Here is a 16352-nt window from a genome sequence, read left to right on the forward strand (position 1 = left end):
GTTGTGATTTCTCTGGAGAACATGCAGAGGATGAGATCTAGAAGAGAGGTGTAGAGAAAGATACGATAGAGAGCAAAAGGAGGCGAAGGAACCAAACAGAGATACAAGCATGACATAACAACAGTTAAAGGAGACACATAGACCACAGAGAGAGAATACACAGACACAGAGAGAGAGAGACACAGACAAGAGAGAAAGAGAGAGAGGAGAGAATAGACACACGAGAGAAGGGAGAGACAGAGAGGACAAAGAGAGAGACGTCGAGCCTTGAGCATGAGAAACGGGAGTCAAGAAAAATGCTGCCATAAAGAGGTAGCGATCTGCCAACAGTTAGTGGAGGAGAATGCTTAGTGGGAGAAAAGCGCAATCCAAAAACCAACTTTGAACCTGTAAGGAAAAATCTCCCAAACTCATCATATAAAGATCCTCAATATTTCAAAGAAATGGAAAAAAAATACTTATTGCATGGGTAATAAAGCAGATATTAGCATTGCATTTGCAGGCACGTCTTGTAAGTCCTTAGAACATTAATACAAGCTTTTAAGCGCGAACGGAATTAGGAGCTCTATGACATATACCAGTTTACTTACACAGTATAAAGGTATCTCTATTTTGTATTAATCGATTATATGCAAGAAATCTGTATCTTAACAAAAAAAACATGTTTTGCATATTTTTATCTAACCTTTATTGTTTAATACAACTCTGTCCTCGGCGATATCATCAGTGGAGGCCTATAGCTAATTAATCTGGGTCAAAACGTGTTGGGTGCCCATGCAAAGGGTATGAAACTTGCTTATCACTGGCGTGGTATTAATAGTATAGCACAGCGAACGTTTCAACTCTTTATGGATATTGCAAGTGCAATAAGAGGCTAAGGACGTTAATACTACGCCGGAATAATTAATTTATTTAATAAAAGATTTGACCATATACACCATGTAGTTTTTACAATGAGATTTACCAGCAACATGGGCAATATATTCGCATTATTACGCTCCGTGTAGATGCGCGTTCATAATGCAGGGAAATAACTCCTCATAAGCAAGAGATACCACGTACTAGCACATTTTTACACTTGGGGAACAAAAGTTTTTATAAGGGCATACAGGTGCGTTCACACTGGGTAGCTTTATTTAGTTTTAAAAAAATATCACGATTTAAAGACATTCTTTCCATAGTAAGCATGGGGAAAAGTGTTTCCGGGCCTGCAACCAAACGCGAATGAGTACCGCGTTTGGCACCACCAATACATTTCGACTCTGCGTCCGCGCACATTCCTGGGGGCTTGCAGACGGTCACGGCGACCGTATCATCAGGTGCGCTCAAAGTACCGCTCAAGCTCACGGCCACGTCAAATAGGCGCCACAGTGGCGGCGGCGTAGCTTGGAGAAAACCGTCCGTCAAATGAACACAGCGTGTGAATGACGTGCGTCGTGCATACTGCGCCGTGGAGACTTAAGTCTCCGGCCTCATTAAGATGGGTAGTCTCTCAATTCAAAGCTATTAAGCATGAATTTACATACAGGATGCTCGCCAAGCTCTGACCAGTTGCAACATCTATACAAAAAAATAAATAAACATAAGAGTTATAAAAAAACTTGCAAGAGCATGTTTTTTGTTTAGCAAAGAATACAGATTCTATTCATTCATGATCCATAAAACATTAATAACAATGAATGATGGATATTATACGGGTATTAAGAATGGGAGACTGGTGGATCTGCCGCATTCCGATTCCCGTCAAATGCGCTGGAGCCGCCCAAACTGTCTTCGAACAATGACCTCTCTTTAGGTATTCCCAGAGACGTATTTCTTTAGTTATTCATTTCCGTTCTTTAGAATATTTGAGGGTAGCTTATGATTGGAGTTGTCAGTGCCGAGCTTTGGGAATGACATTCTGTTTTTCTCTTTACAGTTTCATATATGTTGGCATGTGTGACGGAGTGCTGATTGTCTCCAGAGTTCCATCCCACTGTCTGCATGATCCGCTCCCTAATATCTCTCTGCAGCCCATCGTTTCTTGCTAACCTGCCTGGTATATGCCAGGCTGCGCTGCGTCGGGCGGGTGATCTCTCGTCGTCCTCCTCTCTCCCGTGTGTGTTCTTTCTCTCTCTGGCCTCTCTCTCTCTGTCATCTCTGTGTCTGTGTATCGTCCTCTCTCTGGTGACTGGTATCTCTCTCTCTGTGTGGTCTGTGCTCTCTGGTTCTGTTCCGCTGTGTGTCTCTGTGTGTGTCTCTCTCTCCTCATCCTCATCTCTCTCATCTCTCGTCCTAATCGTCTTAATGATCTCGTCTCTCACATCTCTCTCTCCAGGTGACACCTGCACACATATAACCTTACTGTATAAGCAACCACACCACAGAATAACATTCGAGGATGAGATTTGATGAGCTCATTTTTTCAGCGACTCAGCAACAGCATAGCGAAGCAGATTTTAGAAAAATCATTTTTGGTATATCTTTATTTGCATTGACCTGAACGCAAAGAAAATACTTAGCCTAGGTTGGAAATACCCTTGACATACGGATGAGCAGAGGCGTAGCACAAAACTCCGGGCCATAAAGGCCCTGACACACCAAGCAGTCACCAGAGATCTCGCCGATTGTTGCGTCGGCGTGTTCTCCTGCGTCTTGGACATGTGTCGCACTGGAACACACCGCAAAGACTTCAGCCGAGCACGTACGAACTGCGCATGCGTGAGTGGCAATAACTCTCCTTACCAGCAGGCGGCGGTAGTGTGTATTCGTCATTCAAAAGAGGCAAAAACCAGAAGACAGAGTAGAAGAACAGACTACGTGATATAAACAAACAACAAATAGCGTGTGCATTCCATTTTCACTCTCGTCCATCGAAAACATGTTTCGTGCGGTACTGGAGCTATCAGCCATTGGAGTGTTGCTTGTGGAAGACATTCTCAAGCAACCGTTTCGCCTCATGCACTGATTCACTAGCTGTACAGCCAATCAGAGTGATTTCTTTGTCCGACTGCCTGTGGCCGACGCACGGCCGATTCAACATGTTAAATCGGCCGTGCGTCGGCCATGAAAGGCCAAATAAGGCGTGTCACGGCCGACGGTGCGGGACACACCAAATTGAGTTTGGGCGACAGGGCACGCTTCGTCGTCCGACTAACGAAAACGGCCGATTTCGGCCTGGTGTGTCAGGGCCTTAAGCTTTCTCTGTGGGCCCCCTTCCTCTCTTGATCCACGTCTCTCATGCATCTTTTGAAATGTATTTACAAATGATTGAGCCAACAACTGTACACATGAATCTGTTCTATCTAATCTATTCATGTTTATTTAACTATTTATCATTCCAATGGTATAAGACAAAGCTAAACAAAATCACGTCTTCATTTTCTAACCACAGTGACTGATATCACAATTTAGTTAGGCCTACTTAAATAAATATAGGCCTACTGTAATTGGAAAAGAATCATGTGTGGTGTCCTTGTTTTGTCCGTCCTTGTATGTAATTCTTGGTTTTAGAATTAATTCAGTAATGGTGTGTGTGTAACACAGAAATAATACATAATTGGATAGTGTTTCTCAAATGAAAATAAGGAAATAAAGTTATTTATCAAGACTCAGTGTGAGTTATCACTTTCTTCCTTTACTTTGCATTCTTCAAAAATACACAGACATTGCAGCACATCGTTTCACGTCTTTGTACAGCCTTTCTCAGAAGTAGAGTGCAATGTGTTGGTGAACCTTTGTTTCCTCCTGACAGCTCACTTAAAGGTATACTCAATTCAATTAGCATGACCTCAGTTACATATAGTATTGCCAAAGCTCTGTACAGTTGCAACATCTATACAAAATATACATTTACAATACTCCCCCTTGTGGCCAAAGAGACACAACTCTTGTCTTCAGATGTATGCTTGAGTGCAGCAAAATGTAGCACAGTCACTATTTTGTCAACTAAACATAAAACAATACATATTTAAATATATATTCTTGTCTGTGTTTGTTTTTGCGTGCAGGGCATACAAGGGGTGTAACATTATTTTAATACCAAAACTATATTGAAATAGAGTCTCGCTTGAACAGCAACTGCGTAGCTGAAACATTACTGGGTTATTTGGTCAAAGTAAAGTAACTTCAGACGCAGACTTCACGTAGCTTCTCAGACGAGAGGGGTGGCGACGAGAGTGTCACGTTACTTCTCTCGCGGCATAGTCACGGCGATCGACACGTTAGTGAGCTCAGTGAATTCGTTCTTTGGCACAAGTCACACCTCATAGCTGTTAGCACCTGGTGCTAGCTAGCTGCGCTAACGGATATAAGGAGCTGTTTAAATCAAAACAGAGGAGCGACATTTCGCCGACAACTGCGCCAAGCACTTGACTTTATGCAGGTAGCCAGACAGTGGGACATTGTACGAAAAGTCAGCACACTCAGCACGGATAGAGCGCTCAACATGATTTCAGCGTCCAGGCAGCTCCCGTTCGAGCATATGCCTTGAGTTGCACATAGCTCCAACGATCCATATCACACACACGCACGCACACACGCACGCACGCACGCACACACACACACACACACACACACAAACCCCCCCCCCACACACACACACACTTTGTATTGTATTATTGTATTGTATGAGAGACGTTCCAGGTTGAATTGAGGCGGATATTTTAAATGTCTTTGGACATTTAAAATATCCGCCTCAATTCAACCTGGAACGTCTCTCATACAATACAATAATACAATACAAAGTGTGTGTGTGTGTGGGGGGGGGGTTTGTGTGNATATGGCCGTTTCATCACGGCAGCATTAGCCTGGAATCTGTCAGTGCAGCCACTCATCTCTCTTGATGCTCAACAAATTGTGCCTGAATGCTCCAAAGGGGGCGGGCGGCCAGCACCTTTACCTGATTTGATTGGCTGGCGCTCTCCATCGAAGCGCACGCCGCCGTGTGTAGGGGCCAAACAGGCCTGAAACAGAGGGATATGAGCGAGATGCTGCATAAAATGCATGATCAGTTTGAAGTATTTTTGCTGCGAAACACTTCATGTCTTACATTTTTATACATCTCGAGGACCCATAATAATGCCTTAAAATTGCATTAGAGCTTTAAGTCTTTTCCTATCTTTTCTTTTTCGTATTTTGCCATATTTACTAATCACTCCTCTTTTTAGAACTGTATTGTCTATGGTATACTTTGGGAATGATTCCTCCTACTATCTCTGTTTGTATACTATTAATAATATTATAAAGGTGTTGGCTTGGATATTTTGTTTGAATGGTGACCAAAAAACTACCACCTGAGCTAAATTAGACTTGAAAGTGAGAGGACTCTATGATATTGTGTGTGTGGTGTTGTTGTTGTGTTATTGTGTGTGTGTGTGTGTTGTGTGTGTGTGTGTGTGTGTGTGTTGTGTGTGTGTGTGTGTAAAATCACTTTAATATTTGGCTTGAACTATTAAAGAGGGTTTTAGGGGGACGATTCAGTTTTCCAAAGTCTGCTGGTGTGAGGTTCTGACTGTCTTCATCTGATTTTTTCTAATGATCTTTTTACCCTCCATTTGTCGGGAGATTTAATCTTCTGTGTTATGTATTGCTATGCGTGTATACACCTTTAAACATTAGAAACTTATTATATTATAAGTTTATGTTATTTATGATAATTAATAATAAAATATATAATAATAATAATAATAATATTACAATTATAAATAATAAAGTACGCTTTGTACAGAAAAAGGGGGAAAATAATGTGTTTTATGTGATAGAAGGCTAATTCCTGCTGTATTATGGGACACAGTTGGCATATTGGATGGTTTTCTTTCTAAATTGTGCGTCTTTTTTATTAAGGGAAATCTCTAAAAAACGTTTTTTTGGCAGACCTTGTTTTACTTTTGTAATTTGTTCAATGCTGCCACCATTCTGATGGTGCGCGCGGCGTCTTCTTATTAGCATGATTTATGCTGACAGGGTTCGAGTTACATTACATTACATATTACATTACATGTCACTTGTTATCTACCTTTTATCCAAACGACCTCCCCCATAACTCAATACGTGGACAATCCCCCACAGGAGCATTAAAAAAGTAGCGCAGAATTTATGCAGATTTCTAATAATCTAATAAAGTAACACAGCAAATCACATCAACAAATTTTATTATACAGCTCAATATCACCAAATGTTACATTTGTCTCAGTGGACTTTACATATTTAGATATCTGAATACTACACCCTCTGTTACTATGCCAACTATTTTTTCCATCAGAATTTTTATTTTGGTGATACGTATGTTAGGATGCCTTTACAATTCTGTACAATAATTTAATCTCAAAACAACCAAAACCAAATTTATTAACAATAACAATTCTATAAAAATTGGCGCTGCTCTGTTGCAGGCAGGGTGAGTGTCCACACTTTTTATTTGTTGCTTCTATTTAACCCTGCATGCTATTAACCGATGTGTTGTGTGTTGAATTTTAAATATAAATGTGTGTGGGTTCATTGTACTTCGGATAGGTGTTCTTGTTCGTTTTCACGTAGGTCTCTTGTTACGGTTAGTAGTTAGTTGTTGTTAGCCTATGACGTAAGGGTATATATGCCATTTGACGATTTTGTTAAGACGAGTCGGTTATAGCAGCGAGTAAGTGAGAAAACCAACGAAGGCATAGAAAAAAAACAGAAACGAGTTAACTCAGGGTTAAGTACGTGAAGGTCAGTTGCTCTCTCAGTCCCGCAAAACAGTGCGCAGAACTGTTTTTAAGAGTTCTTTGAGGAAAAAAGGCTTGGTTAAGGTCTAAGCCGTTTATGCAGTGGTTAAACTGTTTTTCTGTTTTAACCCGCTATTGCAGGCGGGATTACGGTAATTGGCCGTTTTCAGCAGCATTGTATCGTGTGAATCGTGAGGTGAGGTGAGGTAGTCGCTGGCAAGTCTCAATATTGGTCCCACCTAACGTGTCTAAATAGCAACAGTTAACCAATAGTGGACTATAAAGTCAAATATTTCGTAGATAGGTTTATTGCTTATGCGTAAAGGTTCCTAACTCTACGTGATGATATCAATAAGATAAAGCCCATTTTTATAGTCAACTAGATAGAAATTTTATTATTTTAAACCAAGTGTTGCTTTGGCTTGTATTTCAGGTTTTATAATACCACACCAGTGGTTTACTTTGTTGGTTCGTTTAAAGATCACCTTGCCATTGTTTAAACTCCTCTCTGACATGGTCTATTTTCAAATCTCTTTGTCTACAGGTCAGAATTCGAAATAATCGGATGCCATCTTGTTTACACCCCACATGTTGATTAACAAACACAGGGCAGTCGCCATTTTGTGAAATGCAAATTCAAAGCACTCCTTTGTTTGTGCTTATGCAGCTGGTGGCAGGAGATGAGGCATTTTTCTAGGCATACCATTTTGTAAAGAACAGCATACTTCTTGTCAGAGTTGAAACTAGAAAATAGTCAGGCTACCTTACCGTTGGAAGTTGGGTATTTGGAGGGAAGGAATATTGTGTAAGTATTTCTGCTTGCAAGTGTGTATTGGCGGTTTTTGAGATATTCTTGTTTGCAGCTGTGTATTGGCGGTTTTTTGAATATTCTAGTTTGCAAATGTGTTTTGGCGGTTATGTGCTGTGTTGTTTAACCATAGTGTATTTTTCTTCCCATTTTTAAGATATTTTTAAGGAAAATAAGCTTCTTCTTGTAAAAAGAAGTCAGTTTTGCAACAGCTATTCCCTAGTGGATTGAGCTGGAAATTACAACAGCGCTGGTAATACAGAATTATTACACAGAGGGAACACCTCTTAGGGAAAGATACATTAACATTCTGAAGTTTATTCTAAAGTGTATAAACAAACACAGGTATCGCCAGAATAGAATTGCAAAGTGGTTTCTAATTATAAGATGAGAAACTTTACATAAATAACATAACCTAGACTGTAGAATTTTCAAACACCAATTTATTGAAGCTAACACAAGTTGTGACATTTGCATAATTTCATATACTTCGGTATGTACTGTACACAGTAGATTTAGATTCTCACCACAGATTTCAATTTTCATACTTCAAAGTCAAAACTATACTGTACACTGTACAATTTTTATTTTGAACATTTCATATTTTAAAATTTGCATAATTTTAATTTTAATTTACTTTAATATTTTACAAAAAACTTAAAACAAAAAAAAAAAATCTATATACCATAATTTTCGGACTATAAGGCGCACCTGAATATAAGCCGCAGCAGCTAAATTGAATGATGTGTACATATATAAGCCGCACTGGACTATAAGCCGCAGGTGTTTTAATGTTTAATTACCATATGTAAGGGCTCGTGCACAGGGGATTGTCGGGAAAGAGATGGCTGTTTGAGGAAGCTCCCATTTATTAACATTTCAACAAACAAGTTGCATATTTGCATAACGTATTCAAGTGTTACCATTTAGTGCAATAGTAGCTACAGAACATGTACTGTGCTGTGTAAACTGTACTGTATCACATAGCGTTTCAGACACATAAACTTTTCAACTTTCAAACTTAAACGGTGCGCTCCCAGCGCACGTACCGGCAGTGATCTACAGCAGTGGTTTTCAACCAGTGGTACGGGGACAAACTGTCTCGCTCTCGTAATGTCTGTCTGTCTTGCTCTCGTTCTGTCTCTCGTACCACTCTCGGTTCCACTTTTACTTTTGCGCGCTACCTGTCTCACTCTTTTCCGGCCTCCAGCTTTTCCTGCTGGAGCCCGCCGCTTAAAGGTGGGGGACGCGGACCGGCCATAGAGCCCATAGAGTTAAAGGTGGTGGACTGTAACCTGTAAAATCCATAGATTTAGGAGGTCCCCTAGTGGCCGTTAGCTGTAAAAATCCATAGATTAGCCGCACCGTTATATAAGCCGCAGGGTCGAAAAATGGGGAAAAAGGCGCGGCTTATAGTCCGAAAATTACGGTATATTGATTCTGACTTTTCTACATCCAACTCACAGGTTTATCATTACTTTGAGAAAAAAGATTATTAATTTAACCCTTTTAGAAGGGAAGATATGGTCATTGTTCTGGGAATGTCCTTTTCGAGCCTGAAACCTGAAAAACAGGCTTGGGGCTTTAACCTCTTAAGCCCCAAGCCTGTTTGTTGCTGTTTGGTTGGAACAAATTATTTGAAATGCAGGTATCTGGCATTATTTTCTCTTGCAGATTTCCAGGATGTGAATATGATGGTGATTCTAGGTTTTGGCTACATGTGCACTTTTCTGGTGCGGTATGGTTTCAGTGGCTCTGGGTTCAACCTCCTTGTGGCTGTCATAGCCACCCAATGGGCTATCATACTCAATGGCATTGAGAACTGGTATTACAGAGGAAAGATCAGGATAGACTTGAAAAGGTAGGTCAAATCTTTTTGAGCAAATTATCTCTACAGAAACCATTTGTCCTTACACTATCTATAGCCATAGGAAAAAGAGGACATGCATTCTGGGCAGGAGTGCCAACAACCTGTAAACCATTTTGTTGAACCAAGCCATACAGTTTTTTCTCCCCTGATTTTGTCACATGCAGGCTCATTAATATTCCGGCCCTTTTCTGAGTATCTCAAGGCCTAAGCCACTTGCAAGCCACTGAACAAATATATGGTTTTTAAAATGTTTGTGCATGTAAATATATTCTAATGGAATAACAAAACACAAGTAGAAACCCTAAAATGTGTCTCCTTTAATGTAGCTTAGTGGTTGCGGAGATGTGTGCAACCTCTGCCCTCATTTCAATTGGAGTCGTGCTGGGGAAGACTAACCCTGTCCATCTGATCATCATCGCTCTGCTGGAGGTCTCAGGGTTTGTACTGAATGAATGGCTCCTCCAGACTCTGCTGAAGGTATCAGCCACTATACATCTTCAACTTACATGTGGCCAAATATGTTCACATTATACACATGCAGTACTTTTAAACGTTCCTAATTATGTTTTCTAACTCTAGGTCCCGCCTCTGAACAGCATCATGCTGCTTCACATTTTCGCGGCCTTCTTTGGGCTCATGTTGACCCGGATCCTGTACAGGAAAGGATCCGAGCAACCATTTGAAAAAGAGAAAGTTGATCGCAAAACAGGATTGTTCTCCATATTGGGTAAGGTGTTTTCCTTATGTTATTGACGAATAGGGTTGAGTAGGATAATTGCAATAAGTGTGAAAGCTATTCAAACAGAGATACATGTTGAAACAATGAATCAACAAGCACCCACCATGCTAAAGCATAATGTATAACCTCTGTTCCACAGGGGCTTTGTTTCTCTGTGTGTTTTGGCCCAGTTTTAACTCCATCCTAGTGGATAATCGTACCCCTGGGAGGAGGCTGGGGGCCGTGCTCAGCACCTCCTGGCCCTGGCAGTCAGTGCTGTGACAGCAGCTGCTGTGTCTTCGCTCTCCAGCCCCAAGGGAAAACTCAACCCGGTACTCTGACACTTGATATATGATAACACAATGTTGTGCTCTTTCAGGAACAGTTATCGGATGTTGCGTAATGACTTTTACTTATAATCAAATAGCACTCTAATTCTAATAGTTCTAATTAATAACAGCCACACATCCTCACTTCTCTCTCAGATCCATTTGCAGTCTTGCATGCTTGCTGGCGGTGTTTCTATTGGGGTTGCCATGCCACCGGTTCATCAGCCATGGGAATCCATGGCGATCAGATTCACTGCTGCTGTTGTATCCACCATTGGATTCAGATATCTTAAGTTTTTGATCACCACATGGACGAAAAATCATCAATCACAACTCATGGCACTAGGACATAAGCAGGCAAACCAGTGCAGTTTAGCCATATCTTATTGATAATACACTGTTCATATGATAATATACACATTTTTACTTTAACTTCCTGTTTATATAAATATATTTTATTATTATTTGTTTGAAATTGTATTTAATATTTTACTGGACATTTTACTTTACCTTTTTTGTTATTTATTGTTATTTTAACTTGTAATTGTACTTGTACATATTTTTTTCTACATTTTTTACAGGTATCTTGATTCCGATTCATCATAAACTCTTATGTTTCAGAGCCACATGCTGCTTGCGTTTAAGTGCCATGACACCTGTGCTGTCCTGAGCACACATAGACTGCCTGGTCTGCTGGGATGGCTGGCACATCTCCTGCTACAGATTAAAGAATGCGATGATCACACAACGTAAGAACACAAGGATCACATTACACAGTCAAAAGGCGTATCACCTGTTTAACTGGTCCTTTTCTTCCCAGGGCAATCCGGTTTGCTGTATTTCACATCTGTTCTCTCCTCATTACCATCTCTTTAAGTCTGTGCATGGGAATCATTACAGGTAGGTATTCTCTCATGTAGCTTCCATTATTAACAGTCTGGCTCAATCATACAAGAAGACAGAAGGTCCATTTTGAATTATTCAGTCACAACAGAATGCTAGCAACAGTGAAATGTGACCCAAAACATATATTTAAAACCCTATATGGCAGTATGTTTTCATTAAGACTGAAACTAATGATTATTTTCTGGATTAATCAACAAAAGAAAATCTGAAAATAGTGGAAATGCACATCCTGGTTTCTCAAAAACCCCAAGCCCCAAAGACCCCTTCGGCGGGTCTTTTTTTTTTTTTTTTCACGACACTGTGTCTCAGGGCATCTTAATATTTAAAAACCTATTAATGTGTTCTACCAGATTAACGGGAAGAATCTCAGCTAACTGACGATACAAACCATTTTTACCAAAACAAAACACAAGTCTCATAAGAAGCATCTAAATGACCCCTGAGCGAAAAATGCTAACGCACTTTGGCACAGAACTCAAGATAAAGATACCCTTATTAGCCTATTTATCGTAGCTGCACATACAAGGTATCCGATTAAAGCTGAGACTCCACAGATTATATAGGTATAGTATCATCACTGAGCGATCTGAACTCACACAGGGGAAGCAAACACAGACATCACAACACGTAGCATTACGGAGGAAAAACGGGACATTGTCTCACCTTAGCTGTTATTCTGATCAAAAGTTGTGTTCAATGGCATTACAACGAAAAAAAACGTGGCTGAGGGTTAATCCATAGGTTAATTGAATGTGTCTGTCACTTTGAAAAAAATATTTATAATCCATAATTCCATTTTTATGTAAAAATCGGAGAGTAAAAGTTAGCTGCTAATGGTAGCCATAGATATATATCTATTGTGGTAGCAACCAGAGTTATCGCAGCTTCCGGTTTTGGCTATGCATCACTCTCACTCCTTATTTGGTAATGTGTGTGTGTATGTGGGAGTTCCCCTATATTCCATTGGCTCTGACGGTTAGAAAGAGATGTCAATCATCAAAATCGACCAAGGGGGGCCAGAGATATGGAAAATCCACCCAAATGACCCCAGAAGTGTTTTCTTTGTGCTAAATCTCTGTAGAAAGGACAAATTTCACTTGTTTTGCATCAACCTTGATACAGGGTACTTATATGTTATAGTTTGGATTCCTAAAGCTTTTAGTCTACCATCCCATCATTCAAGGGTGGTTTTCACTATAAGTAATTTTTCTTTTTTGGACGGACACAATAATTTACATTTTTTTACTGTTATCTGAATTTAATTTAAAATAAAGACATCTATATTGATTCTGACACTTCTAAATCCAACTCACTGATGCAACCTTTCTTTGAGAAAAAATATTATTCATTTAACCCTTTTAGAAGGGAAGATATAGTCATTTGTTCTGGGAATGTCATTTTCGAGCATGAGACCTGAAAAACAGGCTCAGGGCTTAACAGGTCAGTTTAAAACCCTATATTCATTTTTAATATAATATATATTTTTTAAAAGCATTAAATCCCCAAATTTAATAGACAAAAATAACACGTGTATTACAATTTTTGCATAAAAACTACCAATAATACCAAAGAAAGTTGGTGATTATTTTTCTGATCAACTTATAAATTAGTATACTAATCGTTGCAGGTCTACCTTCCATTTAAACGTGTTTTTTTACTTCAATATGTCATTGTTTTAAGGGCTCCTACTCAAGTGGAACTTCTGGAGGCCTCCCCAAGACAAGAAGTGCTTTGATGATCAGGCTTTCTGGGAGGTAGGCCAACAACAGTTACTTTTTAAGCAATAATCTGGCTAAAAACAATTGTATAACTGCACTGAAAATGTGTATTGTAAATTTTTGATCATTTCACAAAGCAGTAAATAATTTAAAAAAACGTTTCATCGTACAGCATTGAACAACATATTTTCCTGTTTTGCAGTTTCCCCATCTTGCAGTGCGAAAGTAAGAAGACCAAGATTCTGGAAAGCTATTTTTGGTGTCCATTCATATTGATATATATCATTTTACACCATTTTGCTTACTGAGTGAAAAGTATCTTGATGTTTTTTATATGTGCAAAATAAAAAAATAAAACATAAAAGCATGAATGAATGCAAGACTTGTTTTCTGCACGGTATGTTGCTGTTTAATGCTGCCACAGTTGTAAGAAACACACCTCATGGTTTTGCTGTTACACAAGCAAATAGGTAGGTGTTGCAGTCAAAAACAACCCATATGGTTACATTCAGTAAATGTGTACAGTATTATGAAATATTGCCCTCAATGATGGTTTGTACCATAATAATGTATGCTGTGTCCACTCAAAAGACTTTCCAGATTCAAAAGATGTTAAAAGTAAGTATTCCCAAACTAAATGTGGACAGTTCAGAGAAATAAAGCTCCCAAGAAACACAAGCTGTACAACATTAGAACAAACATGGCTAAACAGTTGAGTGCAAATAGACACATTTAAAGATGTTCCATTATACAGCAAACAATATAAATTAAACAAGTTAATTTGAAAGCTAAAAAAGTTTGTATATAAAGTGAATAACCACTAAAGCATATTGTCTTATACAATAGAGAAAGCAGAGTGTATAAACAGTGGACACAAAGACACACAGAGTCCATTACTGCCACAGGTCCTCTGTACGGCCAAACTTGAAGACCAAACCCCTAAGGAGAAAAGAAGACAGTGTGAGACAAATATTTCCCCCAAAAATCTGTGAGAAAATAAGCATGGTTTGTAGGATGATGCTGGGGAGGAACTTACCCGAAGAAAATGAACGCGTTTTGGAAGAAGATGGCGATACCGGGGTACACGACAGGCTTTTCTGCACGAGACAAGAAATAGAACACAGGTTACAAAATAAGGAAGCAGTTATAATTCGACATTTCAATCTAGTAAAAGAAGAGCTCTCTTTATACACCAAATGTATTTAATAGGGCTGTCAGTCGATTAAAATATTTAATCGCGATTAATCGTATGATTGTCCATAGTTAATCGCGATTAATCGCAAATTAATCGCAAATGTTTTATCTGTTCTAAATGTACCTTAGAGGAATATTTTTCAAGTTTTTAATACTCTTATCAACATATGAGGGGACAAATATGCTTTATGCAAATGTTTATTATCATTTGAACAATGACAAATATTCTCATGAATATTAAACACAACAACCTCTGAACATTACAAATATTCGCACCGCTGGAGACCGCTCTCTCATACGCAATTAATACAATACATGAATGGTGTGTTGTGTGGGCGGGGTGTGTGAATGTGTGTCTGCTGCGGCTGTGGTGTGGGGGCGGGTGTGTGTGTGTGTGTGCGGTGCGTGCGTGCGTGATGGATCGTTGGCAGCTATGTGCCAACTCAAGCAGTGCTCGAAACTGAGCTGCCCCCTGATGCTGCAGATGCATTTTGCGGCACGTAACCCGTGGGCTGAGGTGTTGCGCTGACTTTCCCACAAATGTCCCCAGCCTGTCTGCGTGGACCTTAAGGTTGACCAGATGTTTCCAATGTCAAAACCGGGGCGACATTTTGCAGTTTCTGCGGGTCAATAATCTCATCTAACACTATCCAATTTTCTTTCACTGTTTAAAAGAAAAAAAGGCGCGGCACAATTTTCTGGTTTCAATGTAATTTAAAAATGCGTTAACTTTTTGGATACAAACAAGACGGATACGAGCTCGATATTATGAGATTCAAAAGGTCTGTTTATTTTTTTGAAGACTGTATTTCAGACGTTGCTCCAGATTCTCTCTGCGAGTGACTTAGATGGGTGTCGCTGCTTCACCCTGAAGCTGAATAAGTCTGCGAGGGGTGTTGGCAAGCGTGGATAGTGTTGGTGTGGGGGGTTTGTGAGTTGCGTTGATTCTAGAAAGGAAGTAGAGGGGGGAGTGGAGTAGCGCTGGCGGGTAGTATGAGGACGTGAAAGAGGGGTCTTGGTGGGTGTTATTGTTTGAAACGTGCGTGACATCCAGATGGTGTTCGGTCTGCATTTGCTCTCTGCAGTGAGCTCTACGATGGGGTGTTTGTCTTCTGCTATTCACCCGCTGCGAGTGAAAAAAGTCTTTGTATAATTGTTGAGCGAGTGTGTGAGTGGTTGGGGGGGGGGAGTGTGAGTGCGGCGTGTGTATAAGAAAAGAAGAGCAGGGAGGCGAGTCGGCCCATACCGCCCATGGAGACCTTGCAAACGGTCATTATGTATTTTGAACTTCTAAATCAGAATTAGCAGGGGGGGTGGGTTGGGTGCCGTGCTATCGAACCCCTGGAGGGGTGGAAATAGGATGGGTGCTGTGGTGCAGTTGAGCTGCGACATTGACTCTTTCGATCGTAGATGCGACCAGCTTTCCACGTTCAAATAATAAGTCGCAAATAGGTAGGATTGGACAGGAGGTAGGCATGCGACATCTTCGAGATTGTGTAAACCAGCAGTAGCGATTTGTAGAATTTGCTGCCGTCAGAAAACCCGTACGATGCCTCGCTATTTTTAGGCAGTGTTGTGAGGATGGGTGGCTCGAACAGTCGCGGCAATTTGGAAGATTTTCGAGGTTTCCGTAACCCCGAGGGTGGGGAGAGATGGGGTTAGACTATGTGCTTCAGGTGAAGAGCGGTGGGTGGAGTAGCGTAGGCAGTGTGTCACGATCTCAAGCTCGGAGTGTATAATGTGGGTGTTAGGTTATACGTAGTTTGTTTTAAGTAGTGTATTAGTGTGAGTGCGAGGAATGGCGTCATAGGTAGGGGACGATATTGGTCGGCTGTAAGTGTAAGATCCGAGCGCGCGTGTATACTATGCGGGAAGTATGTTTGGTGTGTTTTTTCGTTAGGTATCATTTGTGTATTGAGCCGATTAGAGACGCCTGTTATTGTTGAAGGCCCCAGTTGGTTTAGCGTGACCATCGCTACCGTAAAGGCATTTAGGATTTCGGCGCACCGCCGGGAAGTACAACGTAGGCTGTCGGCGGTTGAGTGTGCGTTTTGCCTGACGAGTGGGGCTGGCCCGTTGCATCACGGGGAGTCTGTAGTGTTGGTACCCAGTGTTTCGGCTCGATC

General features: G+C 40.4%; 1 protein-coding gene across 1 annotated transcript; it reads left to right on the forward strand.

Annotated features, from left to right (window-relative positions):
• The first annotated feature begins 7986 nt into the window (after nucleotides 1–7986).
• Nucleotides 7987–13972, forward strand: rhd (Rh blood group, D antigen). Its single transcript, XM_010783892.1, is given in 11 exon segments — nucleotides 7987–7993; nucleotides 9166–9352; nucleotides 9688–9838; nucleotides 9941–10088; nucleotides 10240–10332; nucleotides 10335–10411; nucleotides 10565–10708; nucleotides 11036–11157; nucleotides 11229–11308; nucleotides 12995–13068; nucleotides 13235–13972. Coding segments are annotated over 11 exon segments (1110 nt in total). The 3' UTR covers nucleotides 13262–13972.
• The last annotated feature ends 2380 nt before the right edge of the window (nucleotides 13973–16352 follow it).

This window comes from Notothenia coriiceps, unplaced genomic scaffold (assembly GCF_000735185.1).
Source record: "Notothenia coriiceps isolate Sejong01 unplaced genomic scaffold, NC01 NC01_scaffold00025972, whole genome shotgun sequence".
NCBI classification, from domain to species: domain Eukaryota; kingdom Metazoa; phylum Chordata; class Actinopteri; order Perciformes; family Nototheniidae; genus Notothenia; species Notothenia coriiceps.